We start from the raw sequence: 19,936 nt of genomic DNA on the forward strand, positions 1-19,936 counted from the left end.
TGGGTCACTCTTTATACACAGTGCTTCTGATTTGTGTGAGATTGAGTTGAGGTCAGAGCCTGTAAATAGCACACTCAGAAAAACACGTTAGAGTACCACAATTGTTCATATCAAAAGGTTAACTTGTAATCATCAAAACATAGAGTTGTACTACTAGATCAAAACTTGATCTTACAACTAAGGTGAAAGCGGTGACCCGTGCCGTCCTCGGTGTGTCTCAAGCACGATGGATGGTGGATCAAAGCTCCCAAAGTTCCTTTCCTTCTTCTCTATGCAATTTTCTCTCTAAGAGGTCCAAAATATGTCAAGAGATGCCTCAATTCTGATCTGGTCGAGCCTTTTATAAAACAGGGCAACAGTTTCGCTTAAGCTGATAAAGGTGTCGCTTAAGCGAGCAGGTTTCTTCACCTTCAGGTAAGGGCTTAAGTGAGACCAATTCTCGCTTAAGCCAAATTGTCTTCCAGAACCATTGCTACTGCCATGTAATTTGGCTTAAGCGAGGAAACATTTGGCTTAAGCGGACTTCAATATTTTTAGCCCTTTTGATCTTCAAATGGTTGGATCTTCTTGACTTTTCTCCTACAATAAAAACCAAAGAGTCTAAATGATAAAACTAACATATCTTACATTTATCTATATAAAAACTATCTACTTACTAAATTAACCTTATTGAGGGATAATTTGAAAGATAACGTACACATTTAGAACAGATAAGTGCCGAAATTAATATAGAAAATCAGGTAAATTTGGCACTTATCAACTCCCCCAAACTTGAAACTTTGTTTGTCCTCAAACAAAAGGTATTGGCTAACAAAACATATTCACAAAGGTTCTTGAACAAGCATGGCTTATGAACTACTAATGTCAAAGTTTCTTTTCACAAGCATGATTCAAGCATTAATTACCAACTAGAACATGTGAAGCCCACAACAAATGGTTACAGTAATGATACAAAAACACACCAGCATGAAATCATTGGCATAACATTGAATCCAATACTCTTCAATCAGGGAACCATTCAAAATTCTCATCAAACTATTCACTACTCTTCAATTCTTTATGAGGTAAGTGTTTCACACTATTCAGCCATTGATTCACAACATGTCAAACTTGTTACCTGTCTCATCAACTATTAAAACTGCATGGAAACTCAAGAATCACAAAGGTCTTTCTGGGTTGTAATGTGGCTAGGGTTATCAAGAAAATTGGTTTTTTAGATTTCAAGATATTTTCAAGTCAAGAGAGCAATTACATTTGGATTCATGCAAAAATTATGAACATTTTTCATTCTCCTTCTACCAATCCTCTTTTTCACCCCTTTTACACAATTTCATGCACATAAACCCCTTTCCTTCTCATTTCCATTCTTTTTCAATCATTTTTTTTCTTTTCTTTTTGTTTTTTTTTTGTTTTTGTTTTCTGATAGACTATGCACAAGCATTTTTTTTTTCAAACATTATATATACAAAGGATAGAAAACTAACAAAAATATATCAAAGCCTCCACTCCCCCCAGCTTAGCACATTAGCATACAATCCTCACATAAATGCTCTCTTAACTTAAAAAGTATGGGAGAAACATTGTTTTTTTTTTGTCATTTAAGTTCGGGATCATACACAAAGAACAACAAAATTTCCATTTAGGCTCAAAAGGGGTGTAATTGGAATTCCTAATCAATGGTAGGCTTATTTGGCTAAGTAGTTTATGTACACTAAAGAACAAAATTGCCTTGATCATTTTCTATCATTCCCATGCAATTCAACAGTTAGAGACTCAAACAAGTAAAACTGTGCAAAACAATGGCGAATCTCTCGAATCTCACCAAGTGTTTGGCTACACTCCTCACTAGGCTTAGGAGTCCCTGATTTCAAGCATTTTCAAAATGAGCCTATGACATTCATGTGAATGATGCATTCATATCATATAATGACACCAAGTGAGTGCAATCACAATGAACTGTGAACTTTTAAAAACACACATCATGCTCAACTTAGCATTTCATAGTTCATGCTCATTACCTAAACCAAAAGCCAATCATTTGCAATTCAAAACAGTGAGCAAAACAAACTCCTAATCCAAAATCCAAACATGTGCTAGCAATTAAGAACACAACAAAATAACACAAAGTACCAAGTTCAGACTAACAAGTACTATAAACGAATAAAAGTAATAAAGCTAGAAAATGAAATGACAGAAAATAAAAGTGAACTTGGATCAGTGGCTGTGGTCATCAATCCTCAACTCCATCCTGCTCCTGATCATCAAACATGTAATCATCAACTCTCTCCTCCTCCCTGGAATTTGGCCTGTCCTCAGGCCAAGCTTCATGATCCTGTTTGAGTGTCTGTATTCCAACATCTGCTCCTGGACTGCCTAGATCTCAAACATTAGGTAGATGACAATTTAACATTTTCATTCATGTATTTTTTTAAACACCTAGGGTGCACAACCTTTAACATATGAAGCATATAACAATTTGAGTTTACAATCCCGTAACCAAACTTAAGATCCCCAAACAGTCCTATTCAAAGCATGCAATTCTTTTCCCAATGAGACCACAAATTCCTTAATGCTCGTCAGTGCTTGCACAATCAAAATCCCCAAATTTAGAGCTTTAGAATGTGAAATCAAATTGAGGGAGGAATGAGAAAACTTTACCTGAGAAGTAGACAACCAAAATCCCCAATTTACAAGTACAATTGAAAGGGAGAGAATGGAGAAACCGGAACCAAGGAGTTTAAAATCCTGCTCATGTGTGTGCAATGGAACCAAGCTACGTGCTCTTGTGTGTGAGAGGAAGTGATACGTGATTGTGTGTGAGAGTGGGGTTTGTGTTTTAAAGAGTGAGTGATTTTTTTTATTTAATAGGTATCTCACTTAAGCGAGAATTTTCTGGCTTAAGCGAACTTGCCAGTTCTTGTGTGCTATCTTTTCTTCAGAGTGTCGCTTAAGCGGAACTTTCTCTGGCTTAAGCGAAATTGAACCCTAGTACACTGTAACTGCTTTCTGAATTTGGCTTAAGCGATCATTTGGCTGGCTTAAGCGAAGGACCTGTAATTATGCAGCAGAATACTATCAAATATTGCCAAAATTCCCAAGTCTAACCTCCAAAATTTGTATGTCTCTTCTTCCTTGCTTTTCAATCATAATGAGGCATTTCTATCTTCAATTTAAACTTGTGATTCACTTGAATTCCACATGTTAATCATCAAAGAACATGAATTCAATTTAGCACTCTTTTTGACTATTTACACAAGTGGATACCTCAAATTTTGATTCATCCATTCTCAATGCTTCCTAAGAAGATAAACCACTTACTTATCATCTAAGAAACTTGTGTGAAGATTAAAATCATGAAAAGAGACACAAGATTCTTATTTCATACTCTAACTCATACCTTACACACAATTCTGCTATTTTCACAACCCAACACCTCAATTTCTTCTTTTCTCATTTTCCTAGCTTTCTAAGTCCTTAGACTCACTATTCATATCATTTAAAACTTGTGAGAGGCCTTAAACTGCACAGCTGAAGCACATCCCCATATGGCACACTCCAAGATCAAGAAAACTACACGATGAGCAGTCTTAATGCACTTTCACTTCAAAGCCTAAATTTTCACATTGGATCCTATTCTAATATTTGAAAACTAAAATTGAAACACAAACATGAGTTTGTTCAAAAGTTATGGAAAGCAATTTTGCACAGTTAATGCAGAAAATCACCTAGAGTGACTTGTTTTTCATCATGTGCACACTACTACATACCTCAATTTTCTCAAAACACACCAACCTAAAAAATCATCAATTCATATGCATGGTAAGCATCAAATTAGACCTGCTATAACTTTGAAACTCAGGTTTTAAACAGAAAATCACAGGATGCACAATTTACTCAAGTTCACATGCAAAAACAAGTCACAACCCTATCTTTTACAAATCCATCAAATCATTGATCTCTAAGCCTTTGAACATACTCAATATGGTGACCAAAAGCTGTGAAGCACAGGAAAACTCAAATTAAAGTGAAACTTCACAAAATCACCATGTCACTTACTAAAATAACTAGAAAACTGGAAAATCTAACTAAACACTGGGTTGCCTCCCAGGAAGCGCTTGTTTAACGTCATTAGCTTGACACAAAAACTATCATGGTGACCAAAAACAAGGGTTATAGTATAACCCCTTCCGCTTCTTTGGCTTTTTGACCTGGTTTTCATCAAGTGTTCTATCAAAACCTTTCCAAGCCATCCAAAAATCATTCTTTTTCTTTCTTTTTTCAATCAACCCTAATTCACAATTTAAGCTATATACATTCTTTGAAGTATTCAATGAAATATTTTCATCAAACCTATCACCAAATACAGAATCTATATGTTCAACGATATAAATCATACCATTGCATTGGTGATGCTGAAAATCATCAAAAACTTCAAAGCTTACCTCAACCTCTTCATGTTTTACCTTTGGGGAATTTGGAGGTGAGTTGTGAATTGGTGGATCATTTTTTTCTTTTACTTCTTCTTCCTCCTCACCTTCTTCCTCATTTTCTTCCTCAATTTCTTTTGTTTCCACAACAACCTTACCATATTCAGCTATTTGATGTGCTAGATGCCCCACTTGATTTTCTAGGTTCTTGATGGAAGTCTCGGTATTCTTTTGGTTAACTATTGAAATCTGCATGAATTGGACCAAGGTATCCTCAAGCCTAGCAATCTTATCATGTTCTGGGGAGTAATATGGTAGGTATGGTGGTGGTGGAACTTGTTCTTCCTAGAAATGACAATAACCCACATAGTGAGTATCAAAACAAATATCACACCACATTACCTGATCTCTTAGGGATGGTTGTTGCATCTTTGGAAGTGGGTGATTCAGAAGCTTCTTGTTGCTATTTTCTCTTAAGCTAGTTGATTGAATGAACAAGAAAACACAAGCTAACACAAGAGATTAGCAACAACAAGGGAAATTTAACAGAAATTAAAACTATACACTATATTCACAATTGCTCAAAGTAAGAAAACTAAAGCAATGCTTTTGGATTGACGCAATTCCCCGGCAACGGCGCCATTTTGTTGAGAGATTTTTCTACACTGATACTACTTTCAAAATCCTCAAGATTCAATTGTAGTATAGCATAGGGTTTTGTCGTATCCGCAGGGAATTGCTAACACAAATGTCGTTCTTTAGTAAAATTACCCAAGCAATAGATTTTCAAAAGGTTGATAATTGTTTCGGTGACCAAAACACATTCAAATTAAACAAAGCGAGAGTAAAACAATTGATATCAAGAGAGAAAGCTGTTGGAATTGGAGTTCACCGTTTAACTATTAGTGTCCTATGATTCTATATGAATATTCATTCCTATCCATGATTCATCTACACCATTTCTACCCTACTTCATTGATTCCTCACATGAGTGGATATCTATAACTTACTTTCCTAAACATTGATTCCTCACATGCATAGAAAAGCTAAGTTATCTTTAAGCTCAGATGTTTAAGGGACTAACAAACCTAACTCTATTCCTAGCAATTAGATTTATTAGATGGTTAACTCTAGGTCGGACTCTAGACGTTGTAGCTTCCGCTCTTACGCCGAATCAAGCGATATGTTCTAGGTGCGCAAACTAAAACATAGCATTAAGAACAAGAGAAAACCATTGAATCATGTAATAGAAACGATATTTTCATATAGAAATCAAGAAGAATAAGTCATAGTTAAAAGCTACATCCAAATCCAACAAAGAAACTTAGCAACCCATATCCATGGATTGCTTACAAAGCTTACAAGAGGAAACTAAGGTGAAAGCGGTGACCCGTGCCGTCCTCGGTGTGTCTCAAGCACGATGGATGGTGGATCAAAGCTCCCAAAGTTCCTTTCCTTCTTCTCTATGCAATTTTCTCTCTAAGAGGTCCAAAATATGTCAAGAGATGCCTCAATTCTGATCTGGTCGAGCCTTTTATAAAACAGGGCAACAGTTTCGCTTAAGCTGATAAAGGTGTCGCTTAAGCGAGCAGGTTTCTTCACCTTCAGGTAAGGTCTTTGGCTTAAGCGAGACCAATTCTCGCTTAAGCCGAATTGTCTTCCAGAACCATTGCTACTGCCATGTAATTTGGCTTAAGCGAGGAAACATTTGGCTTAAGCGGACTTCAATATTTTTAGCCCTTTTGATCTTCAAATGGTTGGATCTTCTTGACTTTTCTCCTACAATAAAAACCAAAGAGTCTAAATGATAAAACTAACATATCTTTTTTCGAAAGTAAAATAATATTAATGAGGAAATAGTCAAGAGATGTACAAACCCTCCTCACAAGGGCACAAAAAATCAATGAGACCACCACTAACCCGACCAAAGCCAAAAAAAACCTCACCAATAGAGGAAAGGAAGCCCAAATAACCTCTCAAAAACCTCCCAAAATATAAAAACTATCTACTTACTAAATTAACCTTATTGAGGGATAATTTGAAAGATAACGTACACATTTAGAACAGATAAGTGCCGAAATTAATATAGAAAATCAGGTAAATTTGGCACTTATCAACCACCTCCTCCCACGAAACTGCGACCACTACGCCAGCTCCCATCTGTATTAAGCTTGACTCGACCTATGTCCGGAGGTCTCCAAAAATTACTGATCAAGTCGCTATGCTGCATCCCATGCCCTGGATCCATGGCTATAACGAAAGCATCATGCTCCAAATTAATACAATGCAACACTTAAATTTTGCTTATGTATTTAATGTAATACTCAAGTGTGCTTTACATATATACTAGATATAACACCCGTGCGTTACACTATTTCTAGTACTTTTTAGTATTATATAAAAATTATTATACATTAAATGAATATTAAAATCATTTTGTATTAAAAGGGACAATACTATTTTAAATGACTAAACCACTACATGATTTTAACGACAATCTATTTTAAAGACCGATAATAAATCAAGTTTGATAACAATAATAATTTTTTTTAGAAAAATCTCAATTACTAACCAATCATGTTTGGTCGTGTTGGTCATGGATCAGATTTGTCGTGTTCATTAGCATTATCTAAGTATTATAAAATTAGAAATAATTATCTTGAGACAACTTAGAGTTTTCTTTGTGTAACAAAATACATACTCAAATTATTAATTTATTTTAATATTATCATTAAATTAGTTTTAATAATATAATAATTCATTTATTTGTTTATAAGAAAAAATTATGCAAGTTTGAAGTATTTTATTTTAAATAATAATTTTTAAATATCATCAAATAAGTTATAATAATAACATAAATTGTGTGCTTTTTATGAACAAAAAAGTAATTTTAAATTTTAAAAATAGTAACGATTACAACAAAATAAATTAATAGTAAATTTAAACTCATAATTATTTCACTTAATATAAACAATTCACTTTTTGATTATTTATATTATCGACACTTTCATTCTTAAGAGTTAAAATTTCATGCACTAAAGAGGGTTTCTTTGCAAACGTGAGCGTTTAAAGGAGAGGAGTTTGTCTTTTCATATCATATCATATCTGATGGGTAAGAATCTTCTATTTGGTTTGAGAGTGTGGTGATAATGGTATATGTACTGGATTGAAGTTATGTGTGCTGGTTAATGGTTTTTGTAGTGAGAAGAGGTACCTGAGGGGAAGCTTCAAGGAATAAGAATTCATCATGAAGAAGGAAGAAGATTAAGGTGGAAGAGGAAGAAGATGGTGGTGGAAGAAGATAGATTGAAATATAATTTTAAAGAATTTTTCAGGGCTTGGATTGCTACTAGACCGTTGGCTTGTCAAATTTGAGCAAAATGACTTAATTTGATTAAAAAAATATTTTAGGGATTACATATCGAATAAACAATTTCCAGGGACCCAATTTGATTCCCTTTACAATCTCAGGGACCAAAAGAATATTTAAGTCATATTATAATATAGAATGTTGTTTATTCGGATTTTATGTTATGTCTTGATCAAATTTGTTTTTACCCAAAGTGTGGGCAGAACCCCGATTTCTCCAAATTTTTAAGTTTGTATAATTTCTTCAGTTTACTATATTTATTTGTGTTCTTTATAGTTTATAGATATTTATTTTAAATAAAAAATTAAATATGGGTTATTTATTCATTTAAATATTTATAAAGAACACAAATAACTATAATAAACTCATGAAATTTTACAAATATATAACAATTATAGTGAAAATATTTAAATATAGAAAAAAAACCATACATAGGTTTTGGGTTTTTTTTTTTTGCACATCGGAAAGGAGTAAACTCATATAAAATTCTAAAAACGTATAATAGTTAATTTTTCATAAGTTTTTTTTTATTTTGAGAGAATTTTTCATAAGTTAAAATAATTTATACGAATTTTTTACAGGAAAAAAGGATGGTGCAAATGTAAAGAAACTTTAGGAAACCTAATAAACCGTAGCCTTTTCAAGAACCGGGGTACAGACTCACGTTTGCAAAGAAACCCTCTTCAGTGCATGAAAGTTTAACTCTTAAGAATGAAAGTGCCGATAATATAAATAATCAAAAAGTGAATTGTTTATATTAAGTGAAATAATTATGAGTTTAAATTTACTATTAATTCATTTTGTTGTAATCGTTACTAAAGTTAAATTTAATAGTAATATTTTAAATTTAGATTTCTAAATTATAATATAATGTTTACATTCATTAAAGAAACAAAAAGTCTAAAATTAATATGATTTAACTGAAAATTAAATATGATTTGACTGAAAATCAAATATAATAGGTAGAAAGTAATATTAAATAATCATTAGAGAAACAAAATGTCTAAAATTAAAATGATTTGACTGAAAATTAAATATGATATGATTGAAAATCAAATATAATAGTGAAAAAGTAATATTAAAAGTATATATAATAATATAAAAAAATATGTTTAGATATATATTAATAAATAAAAATAAAAATTAATTAAAAACAAATTAAGTAAAATGTAAATTTTCAATCAATATAAAATTATTTTAAAATGGATTAAATTTTGTATAAAAGGTGATGCGACATCATCAATTTTTTCATCTAGCTACGACCTTAGTCACAAATGGTGGTGTCAAGTGGTGAGAGTGGTGGGATAAACGACTTTGTTTCCTTAACCAAGATGCAACCACCAAAAAACCTAACATCTCCACCTTCACTCTCCTCCTCTTCTAATCCTCCCGGCAGCCTAGTGCCACAACCAATCCTTCCCTTGGAAATCGTGGAAGAAATTCTTTGCAGGCTTCCAGTGAAGCTCCTCTCACAACTCCGCTGTGTATGCAAGTCCTGGAATTCGCTAATTTCTGATCCCAAGTTTGCCAAAAAGCACCTGCGCTACTCACATAAGGACTTCACTCGCTTCCACCTCTTGCTAAACTTCATGAACCCTTCATGCGAGAATTATCTCTTGGACTACTTTCTACCCTCTTCTTTCAATGATATAACCCCTGCCACCACAGATCTCAGGTATCCTTTAATTAATCAAGAATATTTTCTTTCGATTGCTGGATCTTGCGACGGATTTCTCTATTCCACCATTGGTCGTTCCTTTATTGTATGGAACCCATCTATTAAGAAATTGAAGATGTTGCCGTCGTTGGAAATTCCATCACTAGGTGGTATAAGTACAAAGATAAATCATGGGTTTGGTTACGATCATTTAAGTGATAGATACAAGGTGGTTTCAATTTTTCACTATATATGTGATGGTGGTCGTCTTAGAAATCAAGTCCATGTCCATACTTTGGGTCCCGATTCCTGGAGAAGGATTGAGGATTTCCCTTATGACCTTTTGTTAAATACATTTGGAATATTTGTGAGTGGCACGCTTAATTGGTTTGCGTTAGCCTCAAATGATTCATGGGCTATTGTTTCTTTTCATTTGGGGAAGGAGTCTTATCAAGAAATTTCACAGCCTGATTATGGAGATGAAAGTTTAGTTACTAAAGACTTAACGGTAATAAGAGATTGCTTGTGTGTCGTTGCTGATAAGAAGACAGTTTCAGATATTTGGCTTATGAAAGAATATGGTATTCAAGAGTCTTGGACTAAATTGTTCAGGGTTACTTGTGAAGATCCTAAAACTCATCCACTTACTCGGGTAATTTATATTTCTAAGGATGATGAACTATTGCTAGACTACCAGTACAAGGTCGGTGTTTATAATCCAAGAAATGTTACTTTTAAAACTCTTCTTTTTCAATACGAGGGTTTCATCACTCCATGGGTGTATGTTGAGAGTTTGCTATCACCTTGTTCTTAATATATGAGGACAAGAATGTGATGCTACATATTTGTGTGGGAGGATTGTGAATAATATGAAAATTGTACCTTCTAATTCCTGTTCTATATTTTATGTTTGTTTTCATTTCTGTTGGCTTCACTGGTCCTTGTTATTCAGTTGTTAATGTGATATGCAGTATGAGTGAGCAACAACATGTTACATACATAGAGTGTGTTTGTTTTAACATTGTAGTAAAAGATAAATAACATTAACTCAATCCACCCCAATGTTTCATTCACTTTTTTATCGTTTTGTGACAGTTGAACAAGGAAAAACCAAAAAAACATAGGTCTCCAATGTGAAAGCAAATTCACATGTGTTATGAGAGTAAAATTTGTTGTTTCGTTAGCTTAAATTTTTTTTAGATCAATCAAACATATATCAAAATACACACATGGACCCTAAAAAATCCAATTGTCTTACCAACCTTTTGGATATCAATGGTCAATAAGTTTGGAAAAAAGTGAAGATGAGTTAAGCACAAATTAGTTATGATGGGTGATGTTTTGGTAAAAAAAATTGATTTGGTAAAATAAAATCAATAAAACCTGCACCTGAGGGACTCATACATACACTGAATTACACGCTACATGTTATATGACAAAACATATCAGTCTTTACTTATGCATCCAAGAGGTAATATTTTCCTTTGTGGCTTCTTCCTATTGATTCTAACATATCATAGATTGGTTGAGCACCAGATAGATACTTTTTAATAGTGTTTCTTTTCACCCTCTTCACAAAATATTGGAGTAAATGAAAAGTCCCCTATTTCTCTTTATTCATGCTTCACCATGTAAGGTACAATAAGGCATGGGCATATATCTTTCTTGTTTGACTTCTATTTGCTCCTCACAGACATAGCCATCATTAGGAACTCCCCCTCACCTCATTCGCCATAAATTGGCTTATCCTCTTTGTTTTCACCCACAATAACATCCTTCATCGCTCCTCCCTCAAAGTCTCTAACACGCCAAAACCCATGGCAACACCCCTCACACCACTAAGTTATCTCTCTCCTCCTTCTCATGTTATCGCAGGATTATGCTTCTTTCATGTCTATCCTGTGAGTCCAAATTCCCTGACACCATGATTGTATGTGGATGATTACATCATTTTTTGAAAAAGAAAACACCTTCGACCACATTGTTAGTGATGAAACCTTGATCTGAGATGGTCGTTGGGGAGGCGAGTATGAGTTATTGGTGGAGGGCGATTGAGGGTTATGAACTTCACATAGCTGAAATCACTGAGGTCGTTGTCAATGTTCTTGAAGAAGGTGTTGTAGGTAGAGTAATATGGGTGTGGAGATTCATTGAGATAGAAAGAGAGGGATAGAGAGAGAGAGAGAGTGAGAGAGAGAGAGAGAGGATAAAATTGGGCAGAGGACCATTCTCTAGCAGTGGTATCCCTGATACTTCTTCCTCCTTCCTCCTTGGACCTACGTGAACTCGTCAGAGTAATCACCAATTCGCACAAACTGCCACGCGAAGCATCTAGTAGACTACAATGCTCGGCCTTAATATGTTTCCATGATTAGTAGACCACACGAAGAGAATCCATGACTTGTTGTACTATGTTTCCTTTGGTTATTTAAATTTTGGAATGAATACGACCAAACATGACTTATGATCGGCCTTAATCAACAACTTGTAAAATTTCTATGCAAATTAAAGTTTAAAATATTAGAATTTATTGGTTCTTTCATACAATAATTTGTTTTTTACAATGCATTTCATAGTTAGTACTACTTTGTGGTTTAGTTTTATAACATTAGAATTAGGGTGTCCTTTGTATGTTTTAATAATTCACACTAATACTAGTATGTTCTATAATTTTCTGCTAATTGTTGCGTAAATTTCATTGTTTTCTACAAATCTTGTGTACACAATTTGAGCTAGACAAATCAAGTTTTGTTTTACATGTGATTTTTAATGAAGTTTATAATTGTTTTTTATTACAAGTTCATAAATACACATTAACTTGAGAGCGTTTTGTTGCCTTTTTGCCATTGAAATATTTAGTGAATTGTAGAATATCTATCGACAGAATTTGAATTATGACTCAAATAAATAAAAACGAGATAATAGATTTATTTAAAAATTTAGTTTAACCTGCAGACTTAATTTCATCCTTGGAGGAAATTTAAAGTTAGTATATAGAATTTTTTTAAAAACAAATTTGATTAAGACTTAACTTAAAATCCGAATAAACAACATTTTATATTTTATATTATAATATGACTTAAATATGCTTTTGGTCCCTGAGATTGTAAAGGGAATTAAATTGGGTTCCTGAAAATTGTTTCTTCGAAATGTAATCCCAAAAATATTTTTATAATCAAATTAAGTCATTTTGCTCAATTTTGACAAGTCAACGATGTAGTAGCAATCCAAGTCAGCTGAGGATGGTCACGCAGAGTTTTTCACATCAATTTTTGTCCTTGAAAGATTCTTTAAAATTATATTTCAGTCTATCTTCTTCCACCACCATCTTCTTCCTCTTCCACCTTCATCTTCATCCTTCTTCATGATGAATTCTTGTTCCTTGAAGCTTCCCCTCAGGTACCTCTTCTCACTACAAAAACCATTTACCAGCACACATAACTTCAATCCAGTACACATACCATTATCACCACACCCTCAAACCAAATAGAAGATTCTTACCCATCAGGTATGATATAAAAAGACAAACTCCTCTCCTTTAAATGCTCACGTTTGTAAAGAAACCCTCTACAGTGCATGAAATTTTAATGCTTAAGAATGAAAGTGCGAATAATATAAATAATTAAAAAGAGAATTGTTTATATTCAGTGGAATAATTTTGAGTTTAAATTTACTATTAATTGATTTTTTTGTAATCGTTACTAAAGTTAAATTTAATAGTATTATTTTAAATTTAGATTTCTATATTATAATATAATGTTTACATTCCATAAAGAAACAAAAAGTCTAAAATTAATATTATTTGACTGAAAATTAAATATGATTTGACTGAAAATCAAATATAATAGGTAGAAAGTAATGTTAAATAATCATTAAAGAAAAAAAATGTCTAAAATTAATATGATTTGTCTGAAAATTAAATATGATTTGACTGGAAATCAAATATAATAGTTAAAAAGTAATATTAAAAGTATATATAATAATATCAAAAAAAATATGTTTAGATATATATTAATATATAAAATAAAATTAATTAAAAACAAATTAAGTAAAATGTAAATTGTCAATCAATATAAAATTATTTTAAAATGGATTAAACTTTGTATAAAAGGTGATGCGACATCTTCAATTTTTTCATCTAGCTACAACCTTAGTCACAAATGGTGGTGTCAAGTGGTGAGAGTGGTGGGATAAACAACTTTGTTTCCTTAACCAAGATGCAACAACCAAAAAACCTAACATCTCCACCTTCACTCTCCTCCTCTTCTAATCCTCCCGGCAACCCAGTGCCACAACCAATCCTTCCCTTGGAAATCGTGGAAGAAATTCTTTGCAGGCTTCCAGTGAAGCTCCTCTCACAACTCCGCTGTGTCTGCAAGTCCTGGAATTCGCTAATTTCTGATCCCAAGTTTTCCAAAAAGCACCTGCATTACTCACATAAGGACTTCACTCACTTCCACCTCTTGCTAAACTTCATGAACCCTTCATACGAGAATTATCTCTTGGACTACTTTCTACCCTCTTCTTTCAATGATATAACCCCTGCCACCACAGATCTCAGGTATCCTTTAATTAATCAAGAATATTTTCTTTCGATTGCTGGATCTTGCGACGGATTTCTAACCATTGGTCGTTCCTTTATTGTATGGAACCCATCTATTAAGAAATCGAAGATGTTGCCATCGTTGGAAATTCCATCACTAGGTGGTATAAGTACAAAGATAAATCATGGGTTTGGTTACGATCATTTAAGTGATAGATACAAGGTGGTTTCAATTTTTCACTATATATGTGATGGTGGTCGTCTTAGAAATCAAGTCCATGTCCATACTTTGGGTTCCGATTCCTGGAGAAGGATTGAGGATTTCCCTTATGTCCTTTTGTTAAATACATTTGGAATATTTGTGAGTGGCACGCTTAATTGGTTTGCGTTAGCCTCAAATGATTCATGGGCTATTGTTTCTTTTCATTTGGGGAAGGAGTCTTATCAAGAAATTTCACAGCCTGATTATGGAGATGAAAGTTTAGTTACTAAAGACTTAACGGTAATAAGAGATTGCTTATGTTTCGTTGCTGATAAGAAGACAGTTTCAGATATTTGGCTTATGAAAGAATATGGTATTCAAGAGTCTTGGACTAAATTGTTCAGGGTTACTTGTGAAGATCCTAAAACTCATCCACTTACTCGGGTAATTTATATTTCTAAGGATGATGAACTATTGCTAAACTACTAGTACAAGGTCGGTGTTTATAATCCAAGAAATGTTACTTTTAAAACTCTTCTTTTTCAATACGAGGGTTTCATCACTCCATGGGTGTATGTTGAGAGTTTGCTATCACCTTGTTCTTAATATATGAGGACAAGAATGTGATGCTACCTATTTGTGTGGGAGGATTGTGAATAATATGAAAATTTTACCTTCTAATTCCTGTTCTATATTTTATGTTTGTTTTCATTTCTGTTGGCTTCACTGGTCCTTGTTAATCAGTTGTTAATGTGATATGCAGTATGAGTGAGCAACAACATGTTACATACATAGAGTGTGTTTGTTTTAACATTGTAGTAAAAGATAAATAACATTAACTCAATCCACCCCAATGTTTCATTCACTTTTTTATCGTTTTGTGACAGCTGAACAAGGAAAAACCAAAAAAACATAGGTCTCCAATGTGAAAGCAAATTCGCATGTGTAATGAGAGTAAAATTTGTTGTTTCGTTAGCTTAAAAGTTTTTTTAGATCAATCAAACATATATCAAAATACACACTAAAAAATTCAATTGTTTTACCAACCCTTTGGATATCAATGGTCAATAAGTTTGGAAAAAAGTGAAGATGAGTTAAGCACAAATTAGTTATAATGGGTGATGTTTTGGTAAAAAAAATGATTTTGTAAAATAAAATCAATAAAACCTACACCTGAGTGACTCATTCATACGCTGAATTACACGCTACGTGTTATATGACAAAACATATTAGTCTTTACTTATGCATCCAAGAGGTAATATTTTCCTTTGTGGCTTCTTCCTAATGATTCTACCATATCATAGATTGGTTGAGCACGAGGTAGATACTTTTTAATAGTGTTTCTTTTCACCCTCTTCACAAAATATTGGAGTAAATGAAAAGTCCCCTATTTCTCTTTATTCATGCTTCACCATGTAAGATACAATAAGGCATGGACATATATCTTTCTTGTATGACTTCTATTTTCTCCTCACAGCCAGAGCCATCGTTAGGAACTCCCCCTCACCTCATTCGCCATAAATTGGCTTATCTTCTTTATTTTCACCCATAATAACATCCATCATCGCTCCTCCCTTTGACTGGGCGAGACCTCAGGGTCCCTCGCCCAAGAGCGCTGGCCTAGGGCGATGAATGGACCAGGGACTTGGGCCTCCCTCTCGGAGGCCCAACCGGCCCATTAGGATAAGTTAGGGGTGCCAAGCCCAACTTCCCAACTATAAATAGGGGAATGGTACCAATTGTAAAGGACTCTTAGCTCATTTGTGCAAAACAAGATTGAAATTCATTCATTCTCTCTCTAAAGCGGTTTCGCTCTCATTCTCTCTAGGAGTCTCACATCACGTTCCTTGCACTTTAGGTACTACACCTCATCTCAATGTTCATGATAGAACATTTGGCGCCGTCTATGGGGAACGGTAGATTTCGATTCCCGGACTACGTGGATTGCGATTTGGTTTAGATAAATTCGATTTCCTGTGTGATTTTCTTCGATTCTACGATTTTTGACCGAATCCTCAGTTTACCGAGTGAGCCTGATGGAGTCACTTTGCCGACAGCGTAGCGAGGAGCCAGAGCGGAGGCACAGTTCTTGCCCGCACTCCACCAGGATAGGTAGACAGCGCCGTGCAGAAGCACGACGTGCACTCAGTAGCAACTTAAGACTGCAAAATGAGTGTCTGCAGGAGCAAATGGAATACTATCACCTTAGGCGGTGGAATGAAGACGAGATGGAGGCCGAGGCTGCTGCGGAGATCAAACCGTTCTCAGCAGCAGTGCGAGAAGTGGCCGTACCGGATGGTACGAGAGGCCTCGAGTTGGAAACATACGACGGACTAACCGACCCGAAAGATCATCTGCTCCACTTCAATGTGAAGATGGCGATGAGTGTGGTTTCTGACGCGGTAAAGTGCAGGATGTTCCCGTCCACATTTCGAGGCGCGGAAACGACCTGGTTTATGGCCTTGCCGCAGGGATCCATAATGAAGTTTCGTGACTTCTCGTCCAAATTCCTGGGCCAGTTCTTTGTAAGAGAAGTTGAGGACCTGTTTGAAATACGACAGGAGGAGCGAGAAACACTGAAGCGATACATGGAGCGGTACAGTGCCGCGTCTGCATGATTTGAAGAGGCGGAGCCTCGAACATGCGTATGTGCTTTTAAGAACAGATTGTCGTTAGAAAAGCTGAGCTGCGAGCTGAGCAGGAAACCAGCGCACTCAGTGGCGGAAGTTCACGCCAGAGCGAGAGACTACGTCATAGAAGAGGAGGATGCTACGTGTGAGGGCAGCAAAGGTGTCACTGGCGAGGAAACGAGAACAAGACAAGGAAGCAAGTAATGTGCGGAAGGTTAAGGAAGTTGGCCAATTGATTAAAAAATTCAAGGGAGAACTACTCTATTCGAAAAAAGAGAGCAAAACATGTAAGCGCTCTCGGCGAACAGCTAACTCTCGCCGACGGAGGAAGCCAGAGGCGGACTCGAGTGAGGAATTGGCAGAGTCACTCCTGGAGGCAATACGGAACTTGTCCCCGGCACGATGTAAAGAGCCAGTCCAAGTGATGTGAATATACAACTCGAAAGGCCATAACACCAGTGACTGTGTATCGCTGAAGGGCCAAGTTAGGCAGCTAATCAAGGCGAGGCGACCACGGGTCACCGGTCGGGGAGCGGACAGGGACAACTTGAGACGAACGCCAAGCGCAGGTAAGGGAAAGACGACTACGGCAAGGGGAAAGGAGGCGAGGAGAGCTGTCAGCGACGAAGGCAGGGCGTCAGTTGAAGCGGCCGACACAATCGAAGGGGGCTTCGACAGGGGCGAAAGCACGTCGAAGGCGAGGCGGAAGCAAGAAAGAGTGGTAGCGTCGGTAAAGGAATACCTGGCTCCATTTAGGCGCCCACATCCGGATATAGTAATATCGTCAGCAGATTTCGAGGGAATCAAGGCCCACACAGATGATCCGCTGGTGGTAATGGTAAGAATTAATGGTTTCAATGTGCAGAGGGTGCTTTTGGACCAACGCAGCTCAGCGGATATCATCTACGGGAACGCGTTTGAACAGTTGGGGCTGACAGACAAGGATTTGATGCCATATAAGAGAAAGTGCAAGAAACCAGCGGAAGTTGACAGTAGGAGGCCGACGAAGGTGGCCCGACACGCTGGGCAAGAAGATGAGCAAGGGAAAGTCCCTTTTTACTACAGGGTTGTTGAGCAGGGCGGCGAAGATGGAGTGCTGGGCGTGATACTCTGAGCAAGGGAGCAGTCACTAAGGGGGGACATGGCGTGGGAACAACCGAAAAGCTAGGACTAAAAATAAAGATGTACTCTTTTTCTCCGTCACGAGAGTTTCTTAACGAGGCATCCCTCGATGTAAAAATTTATACAAATCAAATACAAAAGGATATTCTCAGCAATACTCATAACTATTAAACTGAGATGGCAGCCTGGTGGGAAAAATTCCCTGAAGGTGGCGATCCCAACACGACTTTGATGTCTGGGGATCGCTCAGGAAAGTCCGACGCTGACAGTAGCCCCTGCTGGCGACGTGTGCGGATAAGCTTCTTATCTAAAGAACCTCGCCGAAATATGGGCGAGTCAAGTCTTCCCGAAACGCGGGCGAGCATTTTTAACTAGGCTGAAAGTCTCCGGCAACCTATATGGCCATTGGGCCCCGAGCAACTATAAGACCCCGCCTAATAAGGTTGGTGGGGCCACACCTGCTCTTACGGGAAATATGCGTGTAAACGAAAGCCTCGGTCCAATACCGAGCGAAAGTCATAGTTATACAAGGCACACTCTCGAAAGTTGCTAACGCAAAAACTCGGAATCAAGCACTGAAAACCACGTGCTAGACGGCGAAGAAACGAAAGGCGAAGCTCATGACGACACCGCCCTCATCGCTTCGCCCACTTATGGCGAACGAGCCCAGGCGCCTCGCCCATTTATTTACTCGATTGTTTTCGTTTATTTCATTCATTATTCATTTGCTCATGCATTCATGATAACACACATCTAGGGGTGTTCATAAAATAAAGCAAGCAAAACTCTTTTTTATTTAGATCATTCAAATTACATGTTAGAACGGAGGATTTCTCCTTACAAACCTACATTGACGACGATACTCTTTCTTCTCAAGCTCCAGGCGATGCTGCTTGTATTCCAAACGGGCCAAGCTTCGACGGACCTCCTGCTTCTCAGGACTCTCCGCCATGACCTCCAGCGAGGCCTCCATCGCTCGAATATCGGCGTAATTATCCAGCTCCCTCTGGAACATGTCCTGAAGTTCCTCCACAAACGCGAGGAATCCTCTGAGTTTGTTGTCCACCTCGGAGTCTAGGCCCATGCCTAGAAACTGGTTGGTCAGTTGGTAAACGCTAGGGGCTTCTGGATGCCTAACGTTGAAATAGAGATCCTCATCAAAAGCTTTCTTCCTCCACTCGTGGATGTAGCTTTTAGAGGATGCCATTATGACGATCGAATTTAGAAACAGATGAGATGTGAAAGCTGTTAGAAGTTAACTGCCATTTATACACAAAGTACAATCTCTAGGAGTTATTGCCAAAGCAATTTCTGGCCGGTGGTCAGCGATAACCACCCTTTGGGATTTGGGGAAGAAGCTTTTAATCAAGGGTTAGGATCCTCTAGGGAAGACGACTCGCATGATTCACAGTCTGAGAGCCTTCTCAGTATGGAAGGAAAGCCTAAGTTTGATTGAAGTTTAGAATGTAGCAAAGCAAAACACAAAAAAAAAAACCTCGGAATTCTCATTAAGAAAGGAAAAACAACAGGAAAATAAATTGTTGTTGCAGATTTGACCTAAGAACCGCTAACATTTATCGGTTTGCTCTACATCTTCTTCATTCAGGAAACGCTCGGCGATGAAGCCCAAGGGATCGTCGATTCCAACCAACCCGGTGGGGGTAACCCTCTTGAACGCCCCCATCTGGCGAAGATCGATCTGGAGATGAAGATGCTCCACTTGGGCTTTGGCGAGGAAAAAGCCGTGACCGCGTTAAAAAACAGCAGTGGCAGCAGTGGCGTCTGACCTCATTTTTTCCAATAAGGCCTCCGCGTCAAGTTGAGCTTGAGTCTTCACCATAGATAAGGCCTTGTCATTCTTCGCCAGTTCAGAGCGAAGGTTCTCGAGATCAGTCTCCATCAGAGAAAGGGTTTGATCTTTGGAAGCCGCCAAATCCACCTTTGCCTCGGATTCCAGCCGCACCTCCTGCTGAAGCTCCGCGAGG

At 36.7% G+C, this 19,936-nt stretch overlaps 2 protein-coding genes across 2 annotated transcripts; both read left to right on the forward strand.

The window, feature by feature from the left end:
• Window positions 1-9,071: 9,071 nt before the first annotated feature.
• On the forward strand, window positions 9,072-10,268 carry LOC130736363 (F-box/kelch-repeat protein At3g23880-like). Its single transcript, XM_057588199.1, has one exon. It carries the CDS (start codon window positions 9,072-9,074, stop codon window positions 10,266-10,268), a length of 1,197 nt encoding a protein of 398 aa, XP_057444182.1.
• Window positions 10,269-13,614: 3,346 nt separating this feature from the next.
• Window positions 13,615-14,688, forward strand: LOC130736364 (F-box/kelch-repeat protein At3g23880-like). Its single transcript, XM_057588200.1, has one exon. The coding sequence runs from the start codon at window positions 13,615-13,617 to the stop codon at window positions 14,686-14,688; it is 1,074 nt and encodes a 357-aa protein (XP_057444183.1).
• The last annotated feature ends 5,248 nt before the right edge of the window (window positions 14,689-19,936 follow it).

Source organism: Lotus japonicus, chromosome 2 (genome assembly GCF_012489685.1).
Source record: "Lotus japonicus ecotype B-129 chromosome 2, LjGifu_v1.2".
NCBI classification, from domain to species: Eukaryota; Viridiplantae; Streptophyta; class Magnoliopsida; order Fabales; family Fabaceae; genus Lotus; species Lotus japonicus.